Consider the following 27,500-nt stretch of genomic DNA (forward strand, 5'->3'; position numbering starts at 1 on the left):
TGGTTACCTCTGTGTCATGAGTGATGTAGCTCTGAAGTAAAACACTGCCTAATTTAGTCTCCAAATATATGGCATATTCTGTAGCCTTACTTTGACATTTCATTTTTTGTATGGTTACATCAGATATAGTAGCTTATTTTCTTTTAGAAATAGCATTCACTTTACATTTCATGTTGAATACAATTCTCATGGGTTTTTTTAGACTTTTCTGATTTTTCAGTTGATGTCTTGATATTAAAAAAAATATTAAAATACTTTGTGGCACTTAGTGATGCAATAAAAGATGTAATCTTAACAGTTATTTGTTCCTAAAGAGAGAGAGACAGAGAGAAAGAGATAGAGAGAGAAGGGAGATATGATGGGACATTTTCTACAGAAGATTTAATGTTCTAAAATGTTGTAAATTGGCAAAACAAAAATATTAGGAAGAAATTATGTTCTGTAGTTCTCATCTAATATTTACTTGTAAATTCTTAATTTTATTTTAATGTCATCTCTTCATTTTAAAAATGGCTACATTTGAAACTCATTAAACATAGTTTACAAGGTGTGAAAGCATTTCTACATTTATGGGGTGCCTGGCACATCTGACTCTGCTCTTTTCCACAGCAGTGGAGGCCTCCACAGTGGCTTTGGTCATGACAGGAGTAATTAGCCCTAGGATGATCACTGAGGCCCTTGGGAGCCTGCCCCAGGAGGAACAGCAGGGAAAAGCTGGCCACACGATTCAGTGGGCAGAGCAGTCTGGCAGCAGACATTGCTGGAGGCGGGACCTGATAGCCAAGAAAAAGAGCACGCATGAGCACACAAGAGATTCACCATGTGGGGTATTTGCAGGGAGTCAGGGCTACTCAATAGCAGATAGGAGTTTAAGACAAAAAACCTTTTTTAGAATTATTGTTCTTATGATCCCATTTTTAGCTCTAGAGAGTTTGGGCATTCATGACTTATGTTGATGTTTGTTATTATAACTGACTGTTATCAGCTTCCATCATTATAGTACAGGATTGCATCCAGACTACCTGTGTTCAAACCAGACACTGCCACCAACTAACTGTATGACCTTGGTCAAGTTTTTTAAATTCTATGTGTCCCAGTGCCCTCATCTGTAAACTGGCAATAGTAATAGGACCAACAGCATAAAGCTATTGTGAGAATTATCTGATGTGCTATATGTGAAGTGCTCTAAAGTGAGCCTGCTGTGCAGTAAGTACTATATACATATTCACTATTATTAGTTTTATCATTTATTCTACAGATATCTCTGGAAAGTTTCTCTATTTTTGCTAATTGATTTTTTTCTTCCAGAAAAATTACATCAAAAGATAGACTATCCCATTATATGTAAGTTAATATTCATATTAAATATAATTTAACTTTTTAAAAATAATTTAACATTTCAACATTCTTACTTTGTATGCCTCATTTAAATGATTTGTCCTAGCATGAATATGAACCATATAGACATTTTATCAAAGCATAGTCATACTCTGCCACCAGTACTACAGTAGCAGTATGGAAATTTTTTAAAAAATATAAAATAGAAACATCATCTCTTTTAATATTGACTTGGAAATTCACTATTTTTTCTTAAAATGCATGCACATTGTATTTCCTAAAAATTGAATACATAGAAAACATTGTTTTCAAAATTTTTTCCTATATTACAAACTAGAGTATAAAACTTTATCCAGTAATATGATAGCTCTACCTAAGCTAAAGGTTATGTGTAGGCTATGTGGTTATTCCCTCCCGAGTCCTTACAATGTTCAGATCATGGATCATGGAGGTAGAATATCATTCTCATTTTGCTATTCGAACTAGTGTTCTCATATTTTTTTTAAGTGTATATAATCACTGAATAATTTTTTTTTTAAAGTAAGCTTAACCTAAACTGCCACAACATTAAAGTACAAACATAGCATTGTCAACAAATTACTAAGAACATCTATGCATATATTTATGTAAGGTCATAAATAAAGTCACCAGGCCAGTTTGAACTTTGGTGTTGCCTCAACAAGTGAGGTCATTTTGACTGACACATGGCTGCTATAAAATGCTTTGCCTAGTGCACATGTGTGTACCCAGAATTCAGTCGATTATAGTTAGATTCATTAACTTCTAGGCAAAAACGTAGTATTATAATGAAGTTTAAATTGTGCGCAAATTAAGGTAGTACCTTCTGCTCAGAAGTCTGTAGCCAGATTAGGAAAGACTGTGGCGCTCCTGTCCTTTGCCTCTGGGGATGCAAGAGGGATTCTCTAACTACCAATAGGGTGTTCTTTGGGTGGTCTCTAGGCTGGGCCCTCATGCAGTTTCTCCCCTGTTGCTCATATCTGACAAGCTACCTAACAATACTATATCTGTACATGTCAGTAAATAAGTGGACATTATTATTTTAATAGCTGCATACTAATTTATTACATTAGGTATAATAGCATTACTATAAAATGAACTTTTAGTGGCTCCTAGACAATTTAAAATCTGGACCCCTGTGTTAAATTATATATTTTCACATTTTAAAATGTTATTATAAATTTAAAATGTATTTTCTGAAGCAAAATATCAATCCAGTTCTGAGAATATTATATTTCTTTATTAACAGGATACTCATAGCTGATTTATTAACTATTTCACAGAATAGGGAAGCTAGAAATAGGCTGATCTCTCTTTTAAAAGTGACTATATCATGGAATAATTTGGGCAGTACCAAAAGAAAGAATATACTGTCTAGAATTTAATGTACATATTTTAAAATATAATAGTATCTAATGCACTAGATAATGAATTCATGATATAATTAAGTAATATTTATTCTAACTATGATGTTCTATACATATAACTAATTCCATAGCAAAAAACATATATATAAAAATAAAAACTTTGTGCTAGTTGGAGAATTTTGAAATTTTCCCATCTTGGAATAATTTTTAGAAAGATAAAGTTATTATTGTTATTTATGCCTAAGAAGTAGGGGCTGAAATTTTAATAATAAAATGTTCTTAAAGAGAGGAGAAAAAATTAAAACAAAAATCTTTACTGACCCCTTTATATGGTAGGAAAACTAGCAATCAATTCCTTCTTCAACACACACACACACACACACCCCTCTCACCTCACAAACCATTGTTTTCTTCTTCTTTTTTTTTAAATTAAGTTTATTGGGGTAATATTGGTTAATACAATTATATAATTTTCAGGTGTACATTATCATTTGACATCTGTACATTCTATTGTGTGTTTACTACCCAAAGTCCAGTTTCCCTCAGCTACTATATATTTGATCCCCTTTACCCACTTTGCCCTTCTCCTACTCTCCTATATTTGACCCCCTTTACCCCATCTACCTTCCTCCTCCTCTCCCACCCCCTACCCTCTGGTAACCACTAGTCTATAGTCCATGTCCATGAGTCTGTGTTTGTTTGTCCTGTTCCTTTGTTGCTTTTAGGTTTATATTCCACATATAAGTAATATCATGTGATTTTCAACTTTTTCTATCTGGCTTATTTCGCTTAGCATGATTATCTCGAGTTCCATCCATATCGTCGCAAATGGCTGTATTTCATCTTTTCTTATGGCTGAGTAATATTCCATTGTATATATGTACCATTGCTTCTTTAGCCAATCATCTATCATAGGACAATTCGGTGGCTTCCATGTCCTGGCCACTGTGAATAATGCTGCTATGAACATTGGTGTGCAAATATCTTTATGGATATGATTTTTTAAGTCTTTGGGGTAAATACCCAATAGAGAGATTGCTGGATCTTATGGTAGATCAACTCTTAGTTTTTTGAGGAACCTCCATACTATTTTCCATGGTGGCTGTACCAATTTGCAGTCCCACCAGCAGTATATGAGTGTTCTTTTTTCTCCGCATCCTCTCCAGCATTTGTTATTTCTTGTCCTGTTGATTGTAGCCATTCTAACAGGTGTGAGATGGTATCTCATTGTGGTTTTGATGTACATTTTTCTAATAACTAGAGACAAACCATTATTTTCTAAATAAATTTCTCTCAGTTACATCCTATTCTGCTTCCTGTTTCCTAAATTAGCATTCTTAACTGTTTGCCTAACTCTAACAGCTCCCCTTTTTTTCTGACCGTCTGTTTATTAAACATAGACCATGGTAAACTGTCCTATGGCTTTATCTCTGATATACCACCACTTCTTGACCCTGTTTCTAGCTGAATTTTATTAAAGATTAAGGAAATTGTGAAGAATATCACCATAATGCTGCAAATGAACAATTGCAAAGATGAGAGTTTCCTTTTCATAAAAGGTTTTCAATTATCTTTGCCTTTTTCTCTATCTACATATTTCCTCTTTATACCCTGTCATCTAATCATCTTGGTCAAATTTCTGCCTTATCTTTTACACATTCTTCCCATTTATCCCTATATGTTTCTTTCCAAGAACTATAGAAATGTGAAATTTCTCAACTTCTTCAGGTAAAGCAATTTATTCCTCGCCTTAGTCCATTCTAAGAATACAAAGAAGGAATGGTGGTAAAAGATACTTTTGCTTTCACCACAGAGAATCTATCAAAGTATAGTCTAAGTAAATACTATTATTTTACCCAACAGCATTTCAATTCCATATTTTTAAATGATATTTTCTTACTACACTTTGATTAGTATTTAATTACAGCTACATTTTGTAAATGTTTTTAAATCATCATATTGTTTCTATTATCTAATTAATACCACTATGATTAATGATACATTATATTCATAAGTTTAGCAAGTTAAAATGGTTAGGTAAAACTATCATCATTGATCTTAAGCTTAGTGTAGTTTTACTGTAGCATTTGTATAGTCTTATATAAATGTTATTATTTAAAAAGGCATTTCCTTAAAATATACAGGCTGGCCAACAATCATACACTTAAATCAAAATCAGGATTAAATGTTTTGCATTATCATGTATTTAAATTTTAAGTTCATATTTTAACAAAAGATGCTTTATTCTTAAAAGAAAATTTTAATTTCTTTTAAAATCTGATAGATTACAGCTACAGATACAGATATATATATATTTTTTCCATGTTAATTCTTCTAGGCCACTATTGATTCCTATGAAAGAGAACAATGCCAGCCAGGGTTGGGGGGTAGCTCAGGAAGAGCCAACTAAAAGTCAGACTCACTATTATATGGTATAAGATATTGGGCCAGTTCTCCTAACTCTTCTAGTCTTGTTTCATTATATATAAAAAGGGCTAATAATATTCACCTGAGGATTAATATTGTTGAAACTGAGATAATTTTAGTGTAGTGCTCATTTGTGATAATGCTTCTTCCTTCTTCATTTTGTCTTCTCCACCCAAATTTTAGTTGTAAGTTTTTCATGTTAAAATGTCTCTTTGCAAAATATCCCTTTTCTTTTGGATACCTGAAACATATGATTATTTCTAAATGGGCTTTCCCTGCTGTGCTAACAATGTATCAAATGCACAGACTATCACTCCCATTTGAAGTTCAAGACAAAGCAGAATTAACCACAGGGACAGAGCCTGCTGGCACAAATGGAAGGGAGAGCAGGCCTCCGTATATTGTTCCTCTTATTATGGAAGTTGTAGTTGCATTATGATCTTTGCAGGATGTCTGGGAACTCCTGTGATGTGACACCTACAGTGTCATGCTTGCTTTTTGAGAAAATATTTTCTAAAAATGCATAAAGCTAAAAGTTTCGAAGACTATTATTTTACCTTATTTTGTTCTCAGCAAGGCAGTTTCATTCTCTAGCCAGAGAATAAAGAAAAAGAAAAAAATATGTTTGACTAGCAACTAGTAGAACTTGTCTGAAATTAATTAGTAATCTATCTTTTCCTTTAATTGAAATACATATGTGTGTATATATATATATTCCTTTCCAAAATGATGATCTTTTTGAGTAATATAACATTTTAATATGCAAAACTTCTTAGATATTTCCTTCCCAAAATGCCGTATTAGAAACTATACAAATTTCACATCTAATCCAAAAGATTTCATTATAGCATCTTGGCCTCCAAATAGCCCTTACTGAAATTTTGTCATGGACTATTCCAGTCCAAGTTACTTGAAGGAAACTGTCTATCTTTATTGAATGAGTATAACAACCTTCAGGGTATTTTGATTTTTAAATTGTTTATTATGTCCTTTCGATTTTATTATTACATAATAAAAAAATAGTAGTTTGAATTTATTAATCTATTGAATTATGCTATGTTTAAAATAGGTAACAATGAAAATAAAGAATAAGAACTGACATGCAAGAAAACATAATTGAATGAAAGTAAATCTGAGTAAAAGTCAGAAAATATAAAATAACTTATATCTAAGCTCTAGGAAATGTAGTCTTGCTAAAATTTCAAGAACAATTTCATAGATTCATCAGAGTAGACATCTCAGAAATAAGGAGCTAATATCTTTCCTTTTTAAAGGAAGATACTCAGAATATGTATTTTCTTATTAATATACACTTTATATAATATCCACTATTTGAAAATAGTTTTGCTGATCATGAAGGGTAGATATTTGTACCTCTGGGTGCATCATTTCTTCTCTCCATTGCAAAATAAACCAGTCAGTGAGTCATAATTTCATGTAGAATTGACAGTGTTGATTTATATTACAATGTTACAAATCAGCCTTTAGAAAATTATTGTATAGTATAAAAAATGCATTAAATTTTGCAGATACTTAGATACAAAGGGTTATAAGTATTAGCCTCTAAATCTTAGTAGAAAAAAAAAATGTGTGCTCTTTTGTTATTTCAAACATATTTTCCACCCAATCAAGTAGTGCAGACCACCAAAGTGAACAATGAACAATAAGTAATATGTACAACCTTCAAAATTATAATTATAGTTTATTCATACCTTTATTGAACAGATATTTTTTAAACACTTTATTCTAGGTAGTCTTTTAAACATTGGGGATATGGTAATAAACAAAGCAGATAATGATCCTGACTTCATAGAAGGTATAGTGGTGAGGAATTACAATAGATATATAATGTAATATCAAATAGTGTATACATATAAAATATAAATGTATATATGTATTATTGTGTTTATAGCATATATTATAGATAATATATAATATATGTATTTATAAGGTAATAATTATATAACATACAATTATTATGTAATATATAATATGCATGTGTAGTTTGTTGATGAAGAAGACAGCCCAGGGAGTGAGAACTCTAATGGTAGAGGTGAGGATGTTTAGGTAAATTTACTTTTTCTACTCAGGGACCCTCCCAGAATCCACAAATCTTGGTGAGATCATGCTCTATCCTCCCTTCAAAGCCCCTACCATAAGCTTTGTCAGTATAGCAGATCTTCTTGCTGCCCCATCTGTAACCCATCAACAGTTAGCATTTCCATGCACACAGTCCTGGCTTCCCTCTGGTGTGCCTGAACTCCTATCCTGAGAACATTCTCCAGGCACCAGAGACCACTCTACCTTTGAGCATTAAAAAGACCCCAAAGTTCCAGGTATAAACCCCCTCTGGAAACTGCTATCAGCCAAAGGTTAAAACAATTTATGAATGTATAGCATAGCTCTCTTGCCCTTTGGATACAGAGCTCTGAGGTATGTGTTCTTCACTAGGTTCCAGAGTTCTCAGCATGAACAAGTTTCATCTGTTTCTATAGTAACTTCTTTCATAACACAATCCTTACAAGGTCCCATCCCTTTACTTTTAATCTGAGTCTTTATATTAAAAGTGGGTTTCTTGTAGACAACCTATACTTAGTCTATTTTTTAAACCACTCTGACAACCTCTTTTAAATTGGTTTATTAGACCATTCATACTTAAAGTGATTATTGATATAGTTGATGTAATAGTTGATGTGATGTTTGTACTTATTTGCTTTTGTTTGTTTGTTTCTCTCTTCCCTGATTTTTTTTGAACTTCTCTGTTTTTAATTGAACAATTTATATGATTTGAATTTATTTGTTCTCTTAGTGTATCTATTATATTCTTTTAATACATTTTTATGGTTGATTTAGAGTTTACAACATACATATTTACTAATTTAAATTCACCTTCACATAACACTATGCCATTTGACATGGAGTCCAGATATCTTATAAAAGAGTATTCATAATTCTTTCCTCATTTCTTTCTGATATTGATGAGATTCATTTTACTTAACTGTATGCTATAATCACCCAGTTTATTTTTAGTACTCTCGTTTTAGACAAAGTTAACTTTTGGATCTGCTAAGAATATGCATGTGTGTGTGTGTGTGCGTGTGTGTGTGTGTGTGTGTAGGTTTTTCTATATAATTTGCTTCATGAAGAATTTAACATTTCTTGCAGGATATATTTGTCGGTGACAAATTCACTTAGTTTTTGTTTATCTGAGAAAGTCTATTTCTGCTTCACTTTTGAGGAATAATTTTACTGGATAGAATTTTATGTTCATGTTGTGTTTTTTGGTTGGTTTTTGTTTTTTTCTTTCAACATTTTAAATATTTCAAACTATCATTTCACTGTCTTCTGGTTTATGTGGCTTCTGATAAAGAATTTGTTGTAATTCTTATCCTTGTTTCTTCATAATTAAGGATTTTTTTCTGTTTTAAAATCTGAATTCAAGATTTTCTCTTTGCCTTTGATTATCAGCTGTATAAATATAATATTTCTGGATGTTTGTTGTTGTTATACTGTTATTTATATTCATTTGGTGTTCTCTGAGCTTCATATACCTGTAGTTTGGGATTTGTTATTAATTTGGGAAATTTTTCAGCCATTATTACTTCAAATATTTCTTCCACTTTATTCTCTCTTCTTCTGGTATTTCAAATATGCATGTTATACCTTGATATTATCTCACAATTTTTAAATGTTCTGTTTTCTTTCTTCCTTCTTTGCATTTCAGTTTGGTAAGATTATATTGAAACATCTTTAAGTTCACTGATGTTTTCCTCAGCTGTATTATGTCTCTTGATGTGTCTTTTGAAGGAGTTCTTCATTTCTGTTAAAATGTTTTTGATTTCTAGAGTTTTCTTTTGATTATTTCTTATAATTTCCATCACTCTGTTTACCTAACTCATCTATGTTGTATGTTATCCACTAGAGAAATTAACACATTAGTCATAGTTATTTTAAATTCTCTCTCTGGTAATTCCAAATATCTACTTAATAGCTGAGAAACAAATAACAAATTATTCAAAAAAGAAAAGTCTTTTCAGTCCTTCTCTTCTCCCTTCAGACTTAATTTTTTCCTTACTTTTTTAGGATGCTTTGTAACTTTTTGTTGAAAACAGATGTGTGAGATAATAAGAATAAGGTAAAAAGATCTTTTTAGTGTGAGTATTTCTGTTAATCTATCTAGATGTTAGGCTGTAGCCAGTGTTTTCTATAGTTGTAAGTATAAGAGCCTTAAAATTCATTTAGCATCCTCAAATGTGTGTGTCTTTTTAATTTTGTGCTCCTCTATATACACCTTCACAGGGAGAATGTGCAACTATTTCAGCTCTAATCCACTATCATACTGGAAGCTTATAGCTAGGTTGATAAAATGTGGGGAAGAGGACGCATTCTATAACCTTTTGATTAGATATTAATCATTTAAAGTATCTTTGTCTCAGGGCTATTACTGTCTTATGTGTTTCTACCAGGGTATAGCCTCTTTTTTCCTCTCTCTCCCATGCCCCTGCCCTACTTTTTGGCTATGTCATTTCCACTCTATTTTCTTGAAGCCATGACCCATGTTGGCAACGCTGCCCTCATGACTTACATGAGATGGGAAGATTGCAGGGAAAGTAAATTAATTTCCTTGGCTTGAATAAAATTTTTGAATTGACAAGTAGAAACACCCTACTCTCAGGAGTAGGCCTTAGTTATAGAGGAGACTCTTGGTTTGTTTCACAATAGTTCTTCCCCTCCAACTTCCAGGGACACAAAGGACTCTTTTGCACATTATTATTATGAGACTCTGGTGGGGTTCATAAAAGGAAAGTCTACAAAAGTATTTGGGGGTACTTCTGAGGTCGCAGCCATCAAAAGTTTCTGTTTCACACACTAGACCATAGTCAGCCTATAGCAATTAATCAAAGTTCACATTTAAGAATTCTTACCAATTCATGGCTCCAGCTCTTTCTAAATAAAGTAAGCATATATTAGTTGCTATATGTCTGAATGTGTTTGTCTCTCCAGATTTTGAAGTGGTATTTTAACCCCGTGACCTCAGTTCTATGACAAATCTAAGAAAAATAATTGATTTTCATTTTCCATAGATCATTCTTGTTGTAAGTACAGGAGTGATGACTTTCAAGCTCTGTACATGTCATAGCTGAAACCAAAAATATTTACCAGCTTCTTGTTCTCTCTTAGTTTGTCACTCTTCTACCAGTGTTTCCTGAAATCTCAAATAAATCACTTAAAATCACCTCCTTGTCTCAATGTCTGTTTCTGGAAGAACTCAAGGTAGGATAACCAGTGACACAATTTACTAAAGAAACTGCTCGGTCTTATCCTAGGTGACTGTTACAACTGAGACAGTAACAGATATACATCAGATCATTACATGCCTTTCTTCTACCTTTCAGAGAAAATGGTTGGTGCTTGAAAATTTAAAATATTTATAAGCTGAAACAAGTTCCATAAATTACTGCCACTCATATTCTACACTGGGATACTTTGCAGAATCTATTTATATAGAATTCCCATGTTGGAATTACATATTAAAATCCTACATACCTCAGTTAGTACTGAGCTTCAGAAAATCTGATATACTTTTCTAGTTTGCCTTGAAAGTGCAATACCCCACGACCTTGCTTTATGCACAAAAAGACTGTAGAATAATGTTAAATTTTAACCAAATATCAATGGAGGCTGTCCCTCAGATCTTTCCAAATACCATGAAGGGAAAAGTCTAACTCAGTCTTCTTGTGCCTTCTCAAGTTATACCAAATACTGGCTTAAATTAACCAACAAGTACTAGTCACGGGCTAAGGCTTCCTGTAAGATCTATGGATGGAAAAAGAAATGGGTACTCCAAAGAAGTATCATCTTGATGAGTATAGCCCAATGAGACAGACAACACTGTACTCTGACAGCTGAAGCTTGGGAATCAATCCTTTTACGTGAATAGGTTCTAAGGTTAGAAACCATATACATTCTATCTCTCCCTATTTATCAGCTAAATAATCACAGAACAAGAATAGTAAAACCTTATGAATGAATTCTCTTGCCTTGAAAGTAATTCTGAAAGAAGTTATCAATTTTGAGAAGCAACTTTACTTGCTTCAATTCTGATAAATGTGGATATTAAGGTATACTTTGTTTTTGCTGTTAGCTTGCACTTGGTCTAGCTCATCAAAGTTGTCCATAATGATATGATATTCAATACACAGCCTTTTCAGTATTCAGGCTCTGCCTTCACCTTTGATGGTGGTGTAGATGAGTTTGCATTTCTGTGATATCCTTAAAAAAATCCCTCACATTTAAATGTACATTTTTATTATATTTCTGTGCAATACATCTGTGACTTTTGATAAAATTGTGACTTTCTGACTCAACTCTTGCTTGCCTCTTCTATATTCCTCCAAATCATCTTGTTACTCATTCTTTAGCCTTTCAGAACAGAATGACATGTATTTTGAGACAATAGCACACCATTTTATCACCCCAAAATGGTTGCCCTCTTGTCTAACAGGGACGGATTTAAGCCAGATAAAGACTAACATCAGTCCTTTCACATGCCTTCTTTTGTACTCTCTCTTCCTTACTGTAAATATAGCTTTCAGACTCCACTGCCCAAAAAAGTTCTATAACACTTTTCTTCCTGAATAAATTTCTCTTTTTCTTATGTTAAAAGGAAAGATAAAAAAGGGAAAGAAGACAAAGAATAAAAAGCGTCTCTCTTCCTGAAAAATGATAAGACTATTTGAAGAAATAGCATTTTAGCAGAGTTCTGTTAGGAGTGAACAAATGTTTCTTGTAAACATCTGGTGTAAGAACATTCCAGAGAGAGTAAATAACAAGTCCAAGTGTCAAAGCAAGTCTATAGTTAAGAACATTTCAGAAACATTAAGGAAATAAAGGTGCCTAAAGCAAAGTGAGATAAAGGAAAGAGAAAATAATAGATGATAACAGGGATGTAGCCAGGTACCAGGTAGATTAGGAATTATAGGTCATTGTAAGGATATTTATTCTAATAACGATGGGGGACTTTTAGAGAGTTTTGAAATAAAGAATAATGTTATCTTAAATTATTATAGAAAATGTAGCATGTCAGCAAGACATACATAGAAAACACCAAAATACTTATAAGCTTAATCCAGTTCTTAAAAGTCAAGCCCAGAATAAAGGCTTCTATGCAAGTAGTTTATTTGGGAAGTGATCCCAGAAAGCAGAAAGGAAGTTTCAGAAAAGTAGAACAGGTGAGAAACAAAAACTAATATGAGAATATACTCTTTGCTACTACTGCAAGTAACTGGTGCTTATCTCATGGGGACTATCTGTAGAATCTTAGAAATATGTCTCAGAAATCTCTGCCTGAGAGATAAAAGAGAAAATACTTACCCTCAAGTTCTTAACTTCTTAGCAGTCCTGGAGTGTACATTTCCTAGTGCTGACTGGGATCTCACAGGATCTACTATGTTTAGCTCCTGGAGACTGACTCAGAACCAATCACTTAATGATGAACAAAAGGTACGTCCCAGAATATGTGCACTATTTTATAGGGAGTATAGACTATAGATTTCCAAATGAAATAATTTCTGTCTGGTTATCATTCTAGAAGAGAACAATTTTGGAATCTCTTCTTTGACTAATCTTTTCATTACAATCAAATTTTAACAAAGAATTTTTTTTTTTTACTTTCTGTTTTTAGAGAACCTCTAATAAAATTTATCCTGCCTATAAATCACAAGGATGCTTTTATTCTTAATAGAGTAATAGGAGAGGAAAAGAGAGATTTTTTGAAGTATTTTAGGTGTTAATTACATACAAATATTCTTTTTCAGCATTGGAAATAATTATATTTTAACAGTGCCCAATCTATTAATTTAAACTACTTTAAATAGAATTTCTAGCAGAAAGATCAGGATGTAATATATTATTACAACTATTCTTTAGCAATGATAATTTGTATACATTATTGGTATTAGCTCTAAAGATGTTCCTCACGTGACTGGGTACCACAAACACAAGCATGAACGCTATTTTAATACTATATATCTGGTGCTGCTAGTTTCTGTTTGGTTTGCTTTTTATATATGCACAAAACAAAAGACAGTGCTAATATTTTTTATTATTATTTGTTGAGTGTCTGCTAATGCTGAGCTTTGTTAAAAGCTCTGGAGATGAAGCAGTAAACAAAACAGGTACAAATCTCTGCCCTTGTGGAACGCACATTCTTCAGGGAAGTGGATCAAGTTATGTATGAATGCCTTGTAAAAGAGGCTGACTTTTATTTGATACCATGTTATGCTGACGCCACCATGAGATACTTCATTTTGAAGTAGAAATTTTTCTCCCTTCAAAGTCTAACTTTATAACTATTCATTTTTGATATAAGGTCAATGGCATGACCCTGGAACTGTGGATAAACCATTAAATTTTCTGTTTTAATTTGCTGATCTAAAAAAAATGTATTGCACAGTTGCTAATGTTGTATATCAAAAAATTCTTGACTTTATAACTTTGGAGTTGTATGCTGCTTTCCTAAAAGTAAGCATTCAGCCTCTAGTACTTTTAGGTGTCCGTAAAATGTGATGAGTTTAGATGACTTGACTACCTATAAGCAGCTGTCCCTCTCTTCTTCACTTTCTGCCACCATATTCAGTGGAACATTACAGAAATTGTGTAGATAATTGAACAAAATGGCTTTGCAAGATGAGGGAGGAATTTGGTGTTGACATGTATGAATAGCTGTGCTCCTCTTTCATCTTATTTAAATTTGTTTTTTACCTTCTGCAGTGGGATGGCTGTGTTGAATATGTGTTATTGTGCTTTATAATGTCAGTCAATATCTCTTCCAATATGATTCACAGTGAAGTAGAGGGCCAAGGGACATTGGGGCATGTCAGTCTAACAGCTGATTTTGTCTACATATGTTTTAAAATATATATATTCAATGGCAATACAAATGACTCTTTTCTCTTATGATACACATATAATAACCAATCCTCCAATTCTACCAACATTTTCTAGAAACAGCCCTGAGACCTTATTGCAAGTTCTAGCCCAAATATGTTTCTTACTTGTGTAGTCTATTGCAACATAAGCTTCCATGAAGCTGTTTCTTTTAATATCTTAGAGGAAAATAGAGGTAGAAATAGAGAAAAAGAACAAATGGGTGTCAAATTGTTAATAGTTTTATTTAAGTGAAGATCATATGAGTTAATTGTCATATTCTTGTAATATTTCTAACTTCTGAAGATTTTTTCAAATGTAAAGTATAATTTAAATTTTTATGGAAAATAAATTTCAATAAGGAGTAAAACTGAAAGAGGGAAGATTATAGATTAAGGGACTAAGAAACATGATGCTAATCTACAGGATTTATTTGAATCTTGTTTTGAACAAACTAGTTTAAAATATTAGACAACTATAGTTATTTGAACATACTCACTGGATTATTGAAGATAATAAAGAATGATTGATGTTTCTTTATTGTCTTTGTTTGTTTAGGTCTAGTATTGGTTTATTAGTTTTGTGATGATTTTTAAAAGTTCTATTTTAGAGGTGCATACTGAAAGATTTGCACATAACATATGAACTTGGAAATTTTTTAAAAAATTATCTGAGACAGAGAAAAGATTGCAAGATAGGCTAGGATAAAATAAAACAAGCTTAGACTGAAGTTGATAATTCTTGAAGCTGAATAATGAATATATGGGGATAATTATATTTTTCTCTCAATTTTTTTAATGTACTTAAAAGTTTAAACATAAAGAAAAGCTAAGGATCAGATTAGTCGGGTTCAAATATGGAGTACCCATTTATACTTGTAATGTGAAGAGATGTCTAGAATACACATCTCTATAATATTAATCAGGAGTAAATTAGTTAATACATCCAAACTCTTTTTTACACAATGACTGACCCTAAACAAGCCCTGAGTAAATGTTGGCTATTATTTTTAGATTTGTTTTTTCTCTTCAAATCTAGGCAGAGGCTAATATTTTTAAAGAATGTGATTTACCCAAGAGTCTCAGTTTGCTTTCCTCAAAGATTTTGCACTTTTGTGAAAAGAATAAGTAGGAAACAATTATTATTTCTCTGGAGGAATACCAATCTTAGGAAGAAAAAAAAACTTACTCTATAATATACAATAACCAAATATTTAGAGAGAAGAAATAGCTTAATTGTAATTATAATTAATGAGGAACATCAACTAGTTTGCAAAGAAATTGCTGTTCAAAAATATTGTTTTGAGAGCTAATTCAGCTTTGGACCAAAAATTGTTGCTATTATTATATAATGCATATTGACTGGAATTTTATCTCTGCTTCACACACTGTAGCCATAAAATTATAGTACTTAATTTTTGTTCCATTTAAATTGGCTAATCCACAAAGTATTGTTTTGAAGATTTTGTAAAAAATCTGTAAGTAGTTTATATGATTCACTTTCATATTTTTAAACTACCCTCTTTAAAAACATATTGAAAGTCATCAAAAATACTAGAGAATTCCACAGATTTGCTGATAAATAGTTAATTTATTGAAATTGATGGAACCATATGAACAATTTGAATGATTTTGCAATTTATCACCTCTTGCTGTGCACTTGGTAATAATAATAAAACATAACAATAGATCATTGCCTTTAAAGTGAGTAAGTGGGCTATGTATTTATAGATTATGGCAAATACTAAAAGGTATATGTACAAATTATGGTGAACATTATGATATGGCATGTGTACACAATATATAGTACAATAATGTAAGACATGTATTTTTCATTAATTAAATTACATTTAGTAAACCACTTTTAAATTTTATAGAAGTAATTTAAACATTCAAACTATGAGTCCTTTCTATTCTTTATATTTGGTAAAAAGACAATTGTCATTTCCATAGAGAGAACTGTACTATTTTATTCCATATCCCAGGGCTGGAAAGAGTGAGTGTCTTACAGTAGCATGTAATAGGCCTGAATATGTACTTATTTTGGATTTTAAAGGAGTTATGTGTGAGAGAATCTGTTGTTAGAAACATAATATATCCAAGATAATGATTGAAGTTTAGGTCTTCTTCATATCAGCATTTCAATGAAAAACTTGGACAGCATTTTAACATGTAAAATTTATTCATGTCTAGCAATGTTAGCATTTAAGAGGCATGAAATACTAAGTTTAGACTAAAGAAAACTTAAAAGCCACATTCAAACATTTTACTAGTTTATGCTTTGTAAATGAAAGCTAATGATAACTGACTATATTTGTCATCTTTCCTGGAGTTTGATTATGTAGCCATCTTTATTTATGATAAAAGCAATCTGCTTATAGTTTAATCTTTTAGTTTAAGTAAAGAACTGACAGAAAAGAATCTTATTTTAAAGACTAAAGAATATTTGAAAGTTCAACCTAAACTGATATGAGTCAAGATGAAAACATTAGTCAAATGAAATGTAGTTGTGATGAATACGTTACTACATAGATATCTGAGGAAACAAGCAAGCAATCAAAAATACTTGAATATTTGTGCACCCCTATGGACTTCGTCAAACAGGACACATTTTAGATGTTGCTCAGAATTTAGAAGTTTTATGTTAACTAAGGCATTGCCAGAAATACACTGTTGTTGAATCAACATGGCTATATAATATTTTTTTTTTTTTTTAGTGCTAACATAGCATAGGAACTTGTCCAAGCAAGGACTTCTATTTCTTTTCCATTTTTCTGCTATTCTTTTTACCATTTATTATGGATTCTTCTGTTAATCTTTTGTTTTCTTTAACTCATAATTTTTTTCTAATTTGATTTGCTGTTATTTGCTTTATTGTTCTCTTTGTTCAATTATGTTTTTAACTGTAATTATTATACTAGTTGACAACCATCAGAACAAAGTAAACTCAGGGGAGAGCTAATTGCTTCATTCTTTGAACTTTTATTTTTTAGGATTATGCTGAGAAGGAGAACACTATAGCAAAAGCTCTAGAAGATCTGAAGGCCAATTTTTACTGTGAACTCTGTGACAAGCAGTACTATAAGCATCAAGAGTTTGACAATCACATTAATTCATATGACCATGCTCACAAGCAGGTAAGAAAGAAATATCCAAAAATATCTGACATTTCTGAAATTTTATAATAATTTAAATTGTGTAGACTGTATGAATGTGATATTTTTATTTATTTTGTCTTTGTTATGCCATTTTTAAAGATGTCATTCTGGGATGAGGATCTGAAGAGTTATTTTTTTTTAAAGCACTAAAGGTAAAGTCTGAAATAAACAACTAACAAAAAAATACCATTCAATTGCCTTTTAGTGAGTGATAGTATTTTTTAAATTATATTTTATGGTGGTGACCCTCTATATATCTCCAAATTTATTAAATTTTAAATATTTTAATCAGCTAATGATATTTATCAAATATAAATTAATTTATTCATAGTTCTTTTATAAAGCATTTGCAAATTTAAAGAACCATAAATCATGAAAAACAAGGTTTGGTATAATAAACATAATATAGGGTTATTGGTTAAGTAAGTACTTAATATGTATATAATTTAGTTTATTTTAATATTTTTTTTATTTCCCTATCGATTGTAAATCCCAGATTGATTTTTTTTCAACACTTTATGTAAAGATGAGTTTAAATTAGGGGTGATGTTTGAAATGAAGTTAATAGCACAGATTCCATTTTCTTATACACTTTAAATTTGTCAATAAAACTTCATATGTTGTTTAGCTAACTGGATATGATACAGCAGTCTTAGTTATCATCGATTTATAAATATTTTTCTTTGTAGTCATAACTCAAAAATAATATCCACATATCATTTTAGTATTAAGGAAAGATACATTTTTAACCCATGAACTTGCAGTAGCTTTCCATCTGAGTTATTTATCATAAATAGGAGGGTAGGGGAAAATGATCACATTAACTTCTTATAAACAAACTCTTTATATTTTCTTTTGCTGTGAATCCTTTTATTCTCTAATACCAACAAAACTGTGCTTGGAGAACCTGTTGTAGGAAGAAAGGTAGCCTTCATTTACATGCACGCATTGCTAATTAATGCATACTAAACGATCTGATCTGTCCTTGCCTTTATTTTTCCACTGACATACCAGTCAAGGGAAAGTTTTCAGTAAAATATCATTTATTTTCTAACATAAAGAGGCACAAATATACATATATCATTGCTTGATTTGAACATTAAAATTCAGCAGGAAATAGTTTTGAGTTCATTCTATCATTACTGTTTGTTTCATAAAAAGATTCTGGAATGCTGCTCCTGATGTGGTGGTATATCTAAGAAAGTCATTTCTCTGATTTTTTCCAAGTACCTAAAAACACAAGATATGTTATTACACATTTGTTTCATTGTGTAAACTAGGTATTTGGAAATATGTGTGTATTATTTTTATATTGTATGTTGTAAAACTATTTCACCAGCTGTTAATATCCTTTGCCATAGAATGCTTCATTCAGTCATAAGTGCTAGCAGATCAGACTCACTTAGATTATCACAAGGACCTTTCCAGTTCCATGTTATTAGTGAAGTTAGGATACTATTTACTGTACACAGATAAACTGTGGGAATTCAGGCTTGATCTGGGCTGTTATTTTGAAATCCAGAGGGTCACTTTTGATAATGCCCAGGGCATCAGACCCTAGAGACAGGTATACTAAACTAAATAAATCACCATGAACTCCAATAGATAGCAATCTTAATTGGTTAATTTAATATGAAACAATATTATAATAGCTGAGAATATCTAAAATCATATACTTAGCATAACCATTTTTTTTTAATTTGAGGAAATAATGTAAACATACATCATTTATCCATGTGGCAAATGAATTTGAGGAATCAAGAGACCTGAGTACCTCAGGCAGTTTCATCATGAACTTCTTATACAGAAGAAGCTTTCCATCTTCACCTTCCCAGGGCTCCATTTCTGCATGTGCAAACTGAGGCTTTGGAATAGATGACTTTCACTGGCCTTTCTGGATTTATACCTGATGAAATCAAGTATAATACATAGTTAGGGCTTGTATGTTCATCATAAATAATCAATATGTATTTGATTTTCAATTCCATATTTTCTGAGTGATTCACTCATATAAAAAGATTTGAACAGTTCCCAATAAATTTATGTTATTCTGAATTTTAACCATTGCGATTAAAAAAAAAAAAGGAAACAGCATCAGGTAAAAAGATTATCCTCTAACCCCTTTCGCCTGTTCTCTGCCCTTAAACTAGAGCCACACTGTGCCTGTCCTCTCACCTGGCAGCCTATGGCAATTCAGTTATTTTCATTCTAAGAGATTTGTCACACTGATGCTACGAAGAGATAGCAAAGGAAATGACTGTCTTATTTCTGCTGCCCCACAAACATTTCGATTTTTGCTTTAGCAGCTTCAGAATGTCTGAAATGTCTCCCCAAAGTCTCTAAAGTGACCTTCACCGAGTAAGTCAAGATTCATTGCTTTATGGCATGCTGTTTTGTTCTGTTCCAGAGGAAGTCACGATCAGGCCAGGTTGTTGGAATTTGCTCTTCCTGCAGGGACTTGTATTGCCATAGAAATGGAGCAGCTTTATTTTCAAATTTGACCATTTCCTAATAATTTAAACTTCTGTTCACTAATCTAATATTTTAAAAAGAAATCATTTATTGATATTTGGGTATAAATTTTTATCTGCAAGATAATATTTAAATATTAATAAGAAAATATGAGATGCAGGTAAAGCAAAGTGGAATTTAATCCATTTCAAACATCTTTCTTGAGATTTTTTCTTATTATGTGTAATTTAATCTAATTTTCCTCATTTTTTTAAATCACTTGAAGATCAAAACAAAGAAAGAACATACAATTTCCTCCTACCCCCTAAGTGAAACACACATATATATCTAGTTAATCATAGCACTCTATTGTTCTGACATTTCAAATTCAAACTCATGATTTGATAGACTTAAACTGAAAGTTTTGTTCATTCTTAAGTCTGAACCAGACTCTGGACAAAATAATCATTCTAGTATCTGAACTGATGTCATTTTCTGAAACTTTCTCCAGTGGAGTTCGTCTCCTTCCCTTCCATCTTCCACTATCCATTAGGTTGATAGCTGTCTATTGAGTCAGTCACTGTTTAGGGTATGTGAAATATGCTACATCTTTAAACAAAGGTCTCTGCTCTATGTTTCCTAAATATAATTATCTCAAAAAAAAAGTAAAAAAATAGAATACATTAGAAAAATTCACCTAATGTGTAAATTATGCATTATAAGCCAATCAAAAAAATTCTTCTCCATTGTGTTTGTTACCAATGAAATTTTTTTTAAAAAAAGAAATAATAATCACTAAGAAATCCATTTTGAGCCCAAGTAGTATATCTTTATTTTTATTGTAATGATTATTTATTAATTCTTGAAAATATTCTTCCTATAGGTTACATAATGACTTGGGTGGTGGCATCGATAAAATTGTACCCCTCTATTTTACTATTGTATTTTTATTATACTAGATTAATGATACTGTAATATATTTTATGAGACTATAGCTATATTAAGTAATATTTTATAGATTTATTTTATACTTTCAACTATATAGGTTGATTTATACTTTGTTTTAAAAAAATTTGAGACAGATTTTATGAATTACTCTTAATAAAATCAAATTTTAAAAGAAAATTGATACAGGAAGAAATAAATATTTAAAAATCTAAGGTTAACATATGTGGGAAATTGGGAGCAGTACTTAGCATTGAGCATCCTACAAATTATATTTTTATCTCCTTCTAATCAGATCAAGAACCAAACCTTAAATTATCTGCTCAGAGGATTATCTGTATCCTCTTTTTCTAAGTTGTTCCTGACTATAAAACCAAGACTTGCATCTGTTTCTGATTTTCTGTGATGATAGAAGATTGAAATAGGTATAAAACAAAGGAAACTTAATTAAGCTTGAATGACTAAATTCCAAGAAAAACTTTAAAAAATCAAACAAATCTACGGTCTGGTGCATGGTTCAAAACACTTCACTTTTATATGTTTGAAGCTCCAGATGGAATGAAATATAAGAGCTGGGTTGGAAAAGGAAATTAGAAATTCCGAAAAGAAAGGCCATGAGAGGTTATATTGAGTTACCCATCCAAATGGTATATCAGCCTTCTTGATATAGAGATAAAAAAATATTTTAAAGACAATTCCTCCATTTACAATAACAATATTACCTCATGGTACTAAGGGAAGCAATTTCAGATATAATGACAAGATCTTTCATCACCTGCTATTTACACGCACTCCTCTCCATAGTTATTTTTACATACATATATGTGTGTATTCATGTCATCTAAATATGTGTGTACATGTATTTTTATTTTTATTTTGTATTATTATTGACATGTGTAGTAACTCATTTTCATTCCTTCTTTATCCAGAAATACAAATATTTGCAGTCTTGGCAATTTGAGGTTGGAAATGCTTTAAGTAACTCTTAAAGCATTACTTAAAGCAGCTTTGGCAAAGGAGCATTATGGGGATCTTGAACTCACTGCATTTATATAAGATTGGTTTCTTTATTATGATCATATACCATAATAGCAGAACATGGTGATGTTTTCAATCCTATCTCTAAGAAATATATCTTTTCGTGACATTTTTTAGCTGCATATTTAGATCACATGTACTTTTTCAAGTTGCCAAAAGTATGACACCTTTTTAAAAAAATCTGGACATTGGATAAGTCACAAAATTGGCCAAGTTATTGTGTAACCTGGTATCATCAAATCTTTATATACTAGAATTCTGTTGTATTCCTATAATCATTATTCTATGGACAGATAACTTCTGAAATGCCATGTATGATATCATAATACTGTTATATAGACTAAAGATGACTCTAATAGAAATGTTTATCCTAAGAAAGGTAAGAAATAGGCCTAAAATACTATAGATCATTCATAGTTGTATCACATAATCCTAGCAAGTTTCAAATGCCCATGCTTTGGAAATGAAGTCACTGTTTTTATAATCCACAAGGTAAGGTTTTGGTCATTTTCTACCATTTTATTCTAAGCACTTAACACAATCTTCTACAAACACACAAAACTAATCATTGAATATTTTAACACTTTCTGTTCTCTAATCTTCCTCCTTTTAATTTCAGTATTACCTAATCTACTATAAAATAGCATTTTTCCTTAATGATAATATTTTATTCTTAGTGGTAGAGACTGATTTTTTTCAACATCTCCCTGTTCTATGCTGCATGCGTCACCATAACTTTGCCTTGTTTTCTCTGGATGTAATCAGTAGTATTCAAAATTGTTTCTCTAGTGTGTAAAAAATTGTCTAAGGACAATTTTAAAATAGTTAATGTTATGTAAAGATAATTCTACATAGAATGTGCCTTGGCGTATATTCAGATACCATTATTTAACATTTAATTATGATAATTAGTACCTAAAATAATGAAATTTGCTCTAAAAAGTAAGCAGAATTTTCAACAAAACTATCCATGAATTCCCCCCAGCCTGAACCTCATATTCTATCTTTCGTCTCCATCTTCTGCCCAGCTATCGAAGGTAAAATGCATAAGAAACATTACCATGTGTCCATGTTAACATATGCAGAACCCATTTCAGGGATGTGATCTGCTGTGCCCCTAGCCTCACAGAAGCATTCAAACCCTTTTCTCAGCCTGATTATCTGATTTCTCTTTGTTGTGTATTCTGAGCTTAAGCAACTAATTGCAAAGTGAGATATACAAACTTTCAAGAGCTTAATCCAAACTTGTACTGTGTTGCTTTAAAGACTGAACGGCACTGTGTCAAAATCATAGAGTCCAGAGCTTATTGCAAGTACTATTAGCTGCCTATGAGCATTGGGAATTCAGGGATTGTTTTTGTTGTTGTTTGTTTTTATTGGAGGACTACGACAAAAGAAAAAAAATGCAGAAGAGATAGAATATATGCAGAAAAGAGATTTATCAGTTCCTTCTGGTAAATCTAATTGCTTTTATATAATTCTGTTTGTTCAAAGACTAAATTTTAAAGCTACTTACATTCACATGCTATTTCTTTTGACTTCTTATTTCATTAAAATATATATATAATCATTTTGATATTCAAAATTTAGAAAGTTCAAAATTGGTTTATCCTAGTAACAAAGTGATTTTTTCTTGACATTATATGTCTTATTTTTAGGTAGATACAATTTTGTACTCTACATCATTCCTTTTAATACTGTCAATAGCATTTTCCCATTTTTACAGAATTTTTATAATAATTGTTTTAATGGATTTATAACATCCCATCGAGTATTTTTTTAACTTAAACATTTCCTACTATTGCATTTAAGTTCTTTCAATATTTTAAATTCTGATAATATAATAGCCCTCATCCTCACTTCACATTCTCAATTTTCATCCTTGCAAGACCCTGAAAATAAATATGAAATAAAAAAATGATGTTAAGATTTCTTGATTTTACAAATATCTAGCAAACTAATTGAGACTTAACATACTAATTTCATAGAAATAATTTTCAAAATGGTCACAAATGTCAAAATTTTCTGAATTAATTTTATTTTTCAGTCAAAATAATTTTTTATAGTATAACTCATTTGATATGAAATTTACTAAGATAGGTGGAACATTTGATATAAATATTGTATGTTTTTACAATAGGTACTATGTATTAAAGATATGTATGCTCACATACCTATATATTTTTATATTAAAGTATAAATATGTATACCAAATGTATATAACAAAGGTATATCATATGTTTGTGTGAATGTTTTTGACCATGTTTTTTGGTGTTGCTTCTTATTCAAGTACATGCCCAATTAAATACATTGAACCCAATAGGCACTATAATACATATAAAATATTCAATTAAAAAATCCATCAGAGTAAACATATTAATCCAAAAATCATTTTCATTATACAGATTTCACTCTGTCGGAAACTCTGATATCGTATGGTACATTACTCCTCATCCTTTCTCCCACTGAAATTTTGCCTCAGTGTATTTGTAGCAGTTTGGAAAATGCTGTCTCTATACTCCATCAGGGACAACTGCTTTTATTTGTAAGATAAACAGGAATGTCAATAGGGAAACAGTTGACACTTCTTTACTGATATTTCCCAAGGCAACCAAAGGTAAAGTTGGCATCATCACCATGCTATTTTCCAACCAGGGAAGCATGATTCATGTCACAAAATCTGCCAACCAAATCCTTTGTACAATATTCAAAATCGCTTTTCTCAGCAGATCAGTGTACTTTTTAAATTTAAAAATAAGTCACTGTGTTGTCTTACATCAACAAAGATGTGTGCTAAAAGCTTAAGTACATGTCTGATAAAAAGAAGATATGCTAGATGCTAACCCCAATTTTATTTTTACCCCAAATATTTCTGTAAGCTACAGGAGCTCTTTTGCCCTTGAGTCTATAAGAGATGTTATCTTCAATTGTTGCAATCCAAATTTAATTCCTATTAGAGGAAAGAGAAAGAAAAAATATGGCACTGTGTCAAAAAGTATCAAGATAACATGCTTAAAAAAAAAGATTACACAGATTATTTAGCTTGTCTTTGGCCACAATGTTAATTTAGTAGAGCAAAACAAAGAAATAGATCAAACAAAAATTATAAAAATTTTATTTGGGAAGTGTCGCACACAAATTAACATATGCATATATATGTATATACATATGGATATATGTTACCTCTTTTCTCTCAAAAGGTAAAATCATGACCATATAAATGCAAAATGACATATTCAAATAATTTATTCAGCTAATTAATCAGGAAAACAATAACTAAGACTAGTTCCAAGGATTATTTAAAGAATAACTGTAGGGTTTCACAATACATATCTCGAAAGTTTCTTCCAGATATAAAATAAATAAGTGCTGGTGATGTAATATACAGTATGGTGACTATAGTAAACGAATAAACAAAAAATTTTTCTTTCAACCTTAATAGTCTGGCATTAAGAATTGATATCTTTGTTTTTAATTCTCTCACTTATCAGAGTACCTCTTACCTGACTTTTAAAATAAAAGGTTATAGTGTACATATATATTGGATTTAGCCAATTCTCTATTCAGACGAATTCTCTTCAACCCTGGAAATGATTTCCCCATTTCCTTTTGCAGATTCTTAATGTGGATAAATATTTTTTCCATTAAATTTTAAAAATAACATCAAATTAAACAGAAACATAATTAAAATTGTAGTTAAGCCATCTTTCCAGATGCTCTGTTAGACACATAGCTATAATGATGAACTGAAAATATTATTAAATCATTTCGGAGGTCTGTGAAGTTTGAACATCCTGGTGAGCTGTTTGTATGAACACTGAATCATTAAAACAAAACAAAACAAAAAGGCAAAGAGATCACCAAAAAAATTATATATTTGTGTGTCTCTCTCTATATATGTAGACACACACAGCTAGGTGCTCATTAAAACAGAAACAGTAATAAACAGCAAGATATATTCATTCAAAGAGAATTGTGCTGACTGTTTTCTCACCCAATACTAGTCTAAAAGCACAGTTTTATTTCTGTGGCTAATCTCTTCTCGAAGGCTCTCAAGTCATTTAATTAAACTGATTCTGAACTAGGAGAAGGAAATGTGCTGAAGTTTTCAACTCTAGCAAAGAAATACCATGGGACTTACACCTTGATTTTCTTCTGTGTCCAGTTTTAAAGTGTTCAGTAATCTCATATGAAAAAGCAAGTAAATCTAAAAGGCCCTCTTCTGTCCCATTCCTTAATAAACATTCTCTTCCTTAAATGTATTTGTTTGTGCTATGCACTTTAGTCTTTGTGGATGTTGAATCTCTCCTCTTCTTTTGAATATGTAACTAACTCTCTATTCCTTAGGTGTAATAGAGGTGGATTAGAAATATTCATTGTGGTAAAATAAAAATAAAATGCATCGTGTTATTACATCTAGGAACACATATAATTAAAATACTAGAAAAGTATAGTTTATTAAAAGCATGGGGACATTGTGCAATAACATTTGCAATATCATTAATTTTCATAATTTTCTGCAGATTTTTAGGTGCTCAAGATAATAAAAATAAATAGATTGTCTAATCAGGCACATAAAACGGAGATCTTAACCTAGCATACATCATTACTAAACATTTCAGGAATACAATTACTCATAAATAATAGGTGAAGCAGGGAGAGTTCTGAGACCACAAACACAGCCCCCTAGGTCCTCTCTTTCCATATCAGATCTATCCATGTTCCAGATTTATATATATAAGGTCTAAGTAATATGTATGATTCATATCACTTACACGTAAAAGGCCATTCAGGTCATGAAACACCTTCATGTTGTGCTCAGCTAGTGACAGAGCTTACCTGACATGTTCCAGAGGCATGCCCATGGATTAACAGATTCCTGCTGAAAGCATTCTGTGTTTAAGAACTCTACTGCTAGTAAATATTATGAATTGTTTGCCAGGAGGTCTGTCATTAGCATGTTTGTAAGGAGATTTGACTGGGTCACCTGTGTTCTTTTATTCTGAAAACCTTCCACTTAGCCAGTTTTTATCATATAGGCAAAACATCATCACTCAATGGCAGTTTTAATTCTTTCTTTACAAAAAAAAAAAGTACTTTTGAAGGAGTTCAAAATTTAATCATACATAATTGTTTCCCAAAAGGATGACAAAATTAAGTTCTGGGTTTCTTATTAATCTATCATTAATAACTGTAATTGAGTCATGACTTAATTTGGCACTATTTCTAAGCCAGGACTGATGGAGAGTTTGTGGCATTAATTTATTAGTATTGTTTGAAACTTAGAAATGGAACCATCTACCTTTACAAGGTTTTAAAATAGACCATTTTATTGTTAAAGGTAAAAAGACAGTACTATAGAGATAATTAAATTTTGTTCATATAATATTCTCCATTTTATTTTTATTATATTTTAAATATTTTCCTCTGACCATTTGAATATTTATTTTTTTCATAAAACAGGTTTTAAAGTTGTTAATAGGTATGCACAAATACAACATAGAGAATGGTCCAGAATTATATATATAAATCTTATTCTTCTCCATCCTCAGATGCAAGAAGTAACTAAATTTAACCATTTTCAAAAGTTGTTTTAATTAAAATTACATAAGTATTTAATATATATTTTTGATTTATTAATTTTAGAATGAATTCTGATATCCCATCTGAAAGATGAAGAATTTAGTATTTTCATCTCCCACTTTCTTCCTCTATCTACTTGTGATTTTCACTAAGTATACTATTATCCATAGTTTACCTACTAGTTCCTTTTATAACTTTAATTAATGTTTTTTTTAAATTTTTCTTCATCAACATTAGATATTATATAC

At 31.1% G+C, this 27,500-nt stretch overlaps 1 protein-coding gene across 1 annotated transcript in view; it reads left to right on the top strand.

Moving 5' to 3' along the window:
* Positions 1 to 638: 638 nt before the first annotated feature.
* Positions 639 to 27,500, top strand: part of ZNF804A (zinc finger protein 804A) — a 49,305-nt gene continuing 22,443 nt past the window's right edge. The window contains exons 1-2 of the mRNA XM_039839930.1: positions 639 to 827; positions 17,071 to 17,214. Coding sequence (XP_039695864.1) covers positions 639 to 827; positions 17,071 to 17,214 — 333 coding nt within the window. The remainder of the gene's footprint in view (positions 828 to 17,070; positions 17,215 to 27,500) is intronic.

The sequence above is a fragment of the Pteropus medius genome, unplaced genomic scaffold (assembly GCF_902729225.1).
Source record: "Pteropus medius unplaced genomic scaffold, Ma_sr-lr_union100, whole genome shotgun sequence".
NCBI classification, from domain to species: Eukaryota; Metazoa; Chordata; class Mammalia; order Chiroptera; family Pteropodidae; genus Pteropus; species Pteropus medius.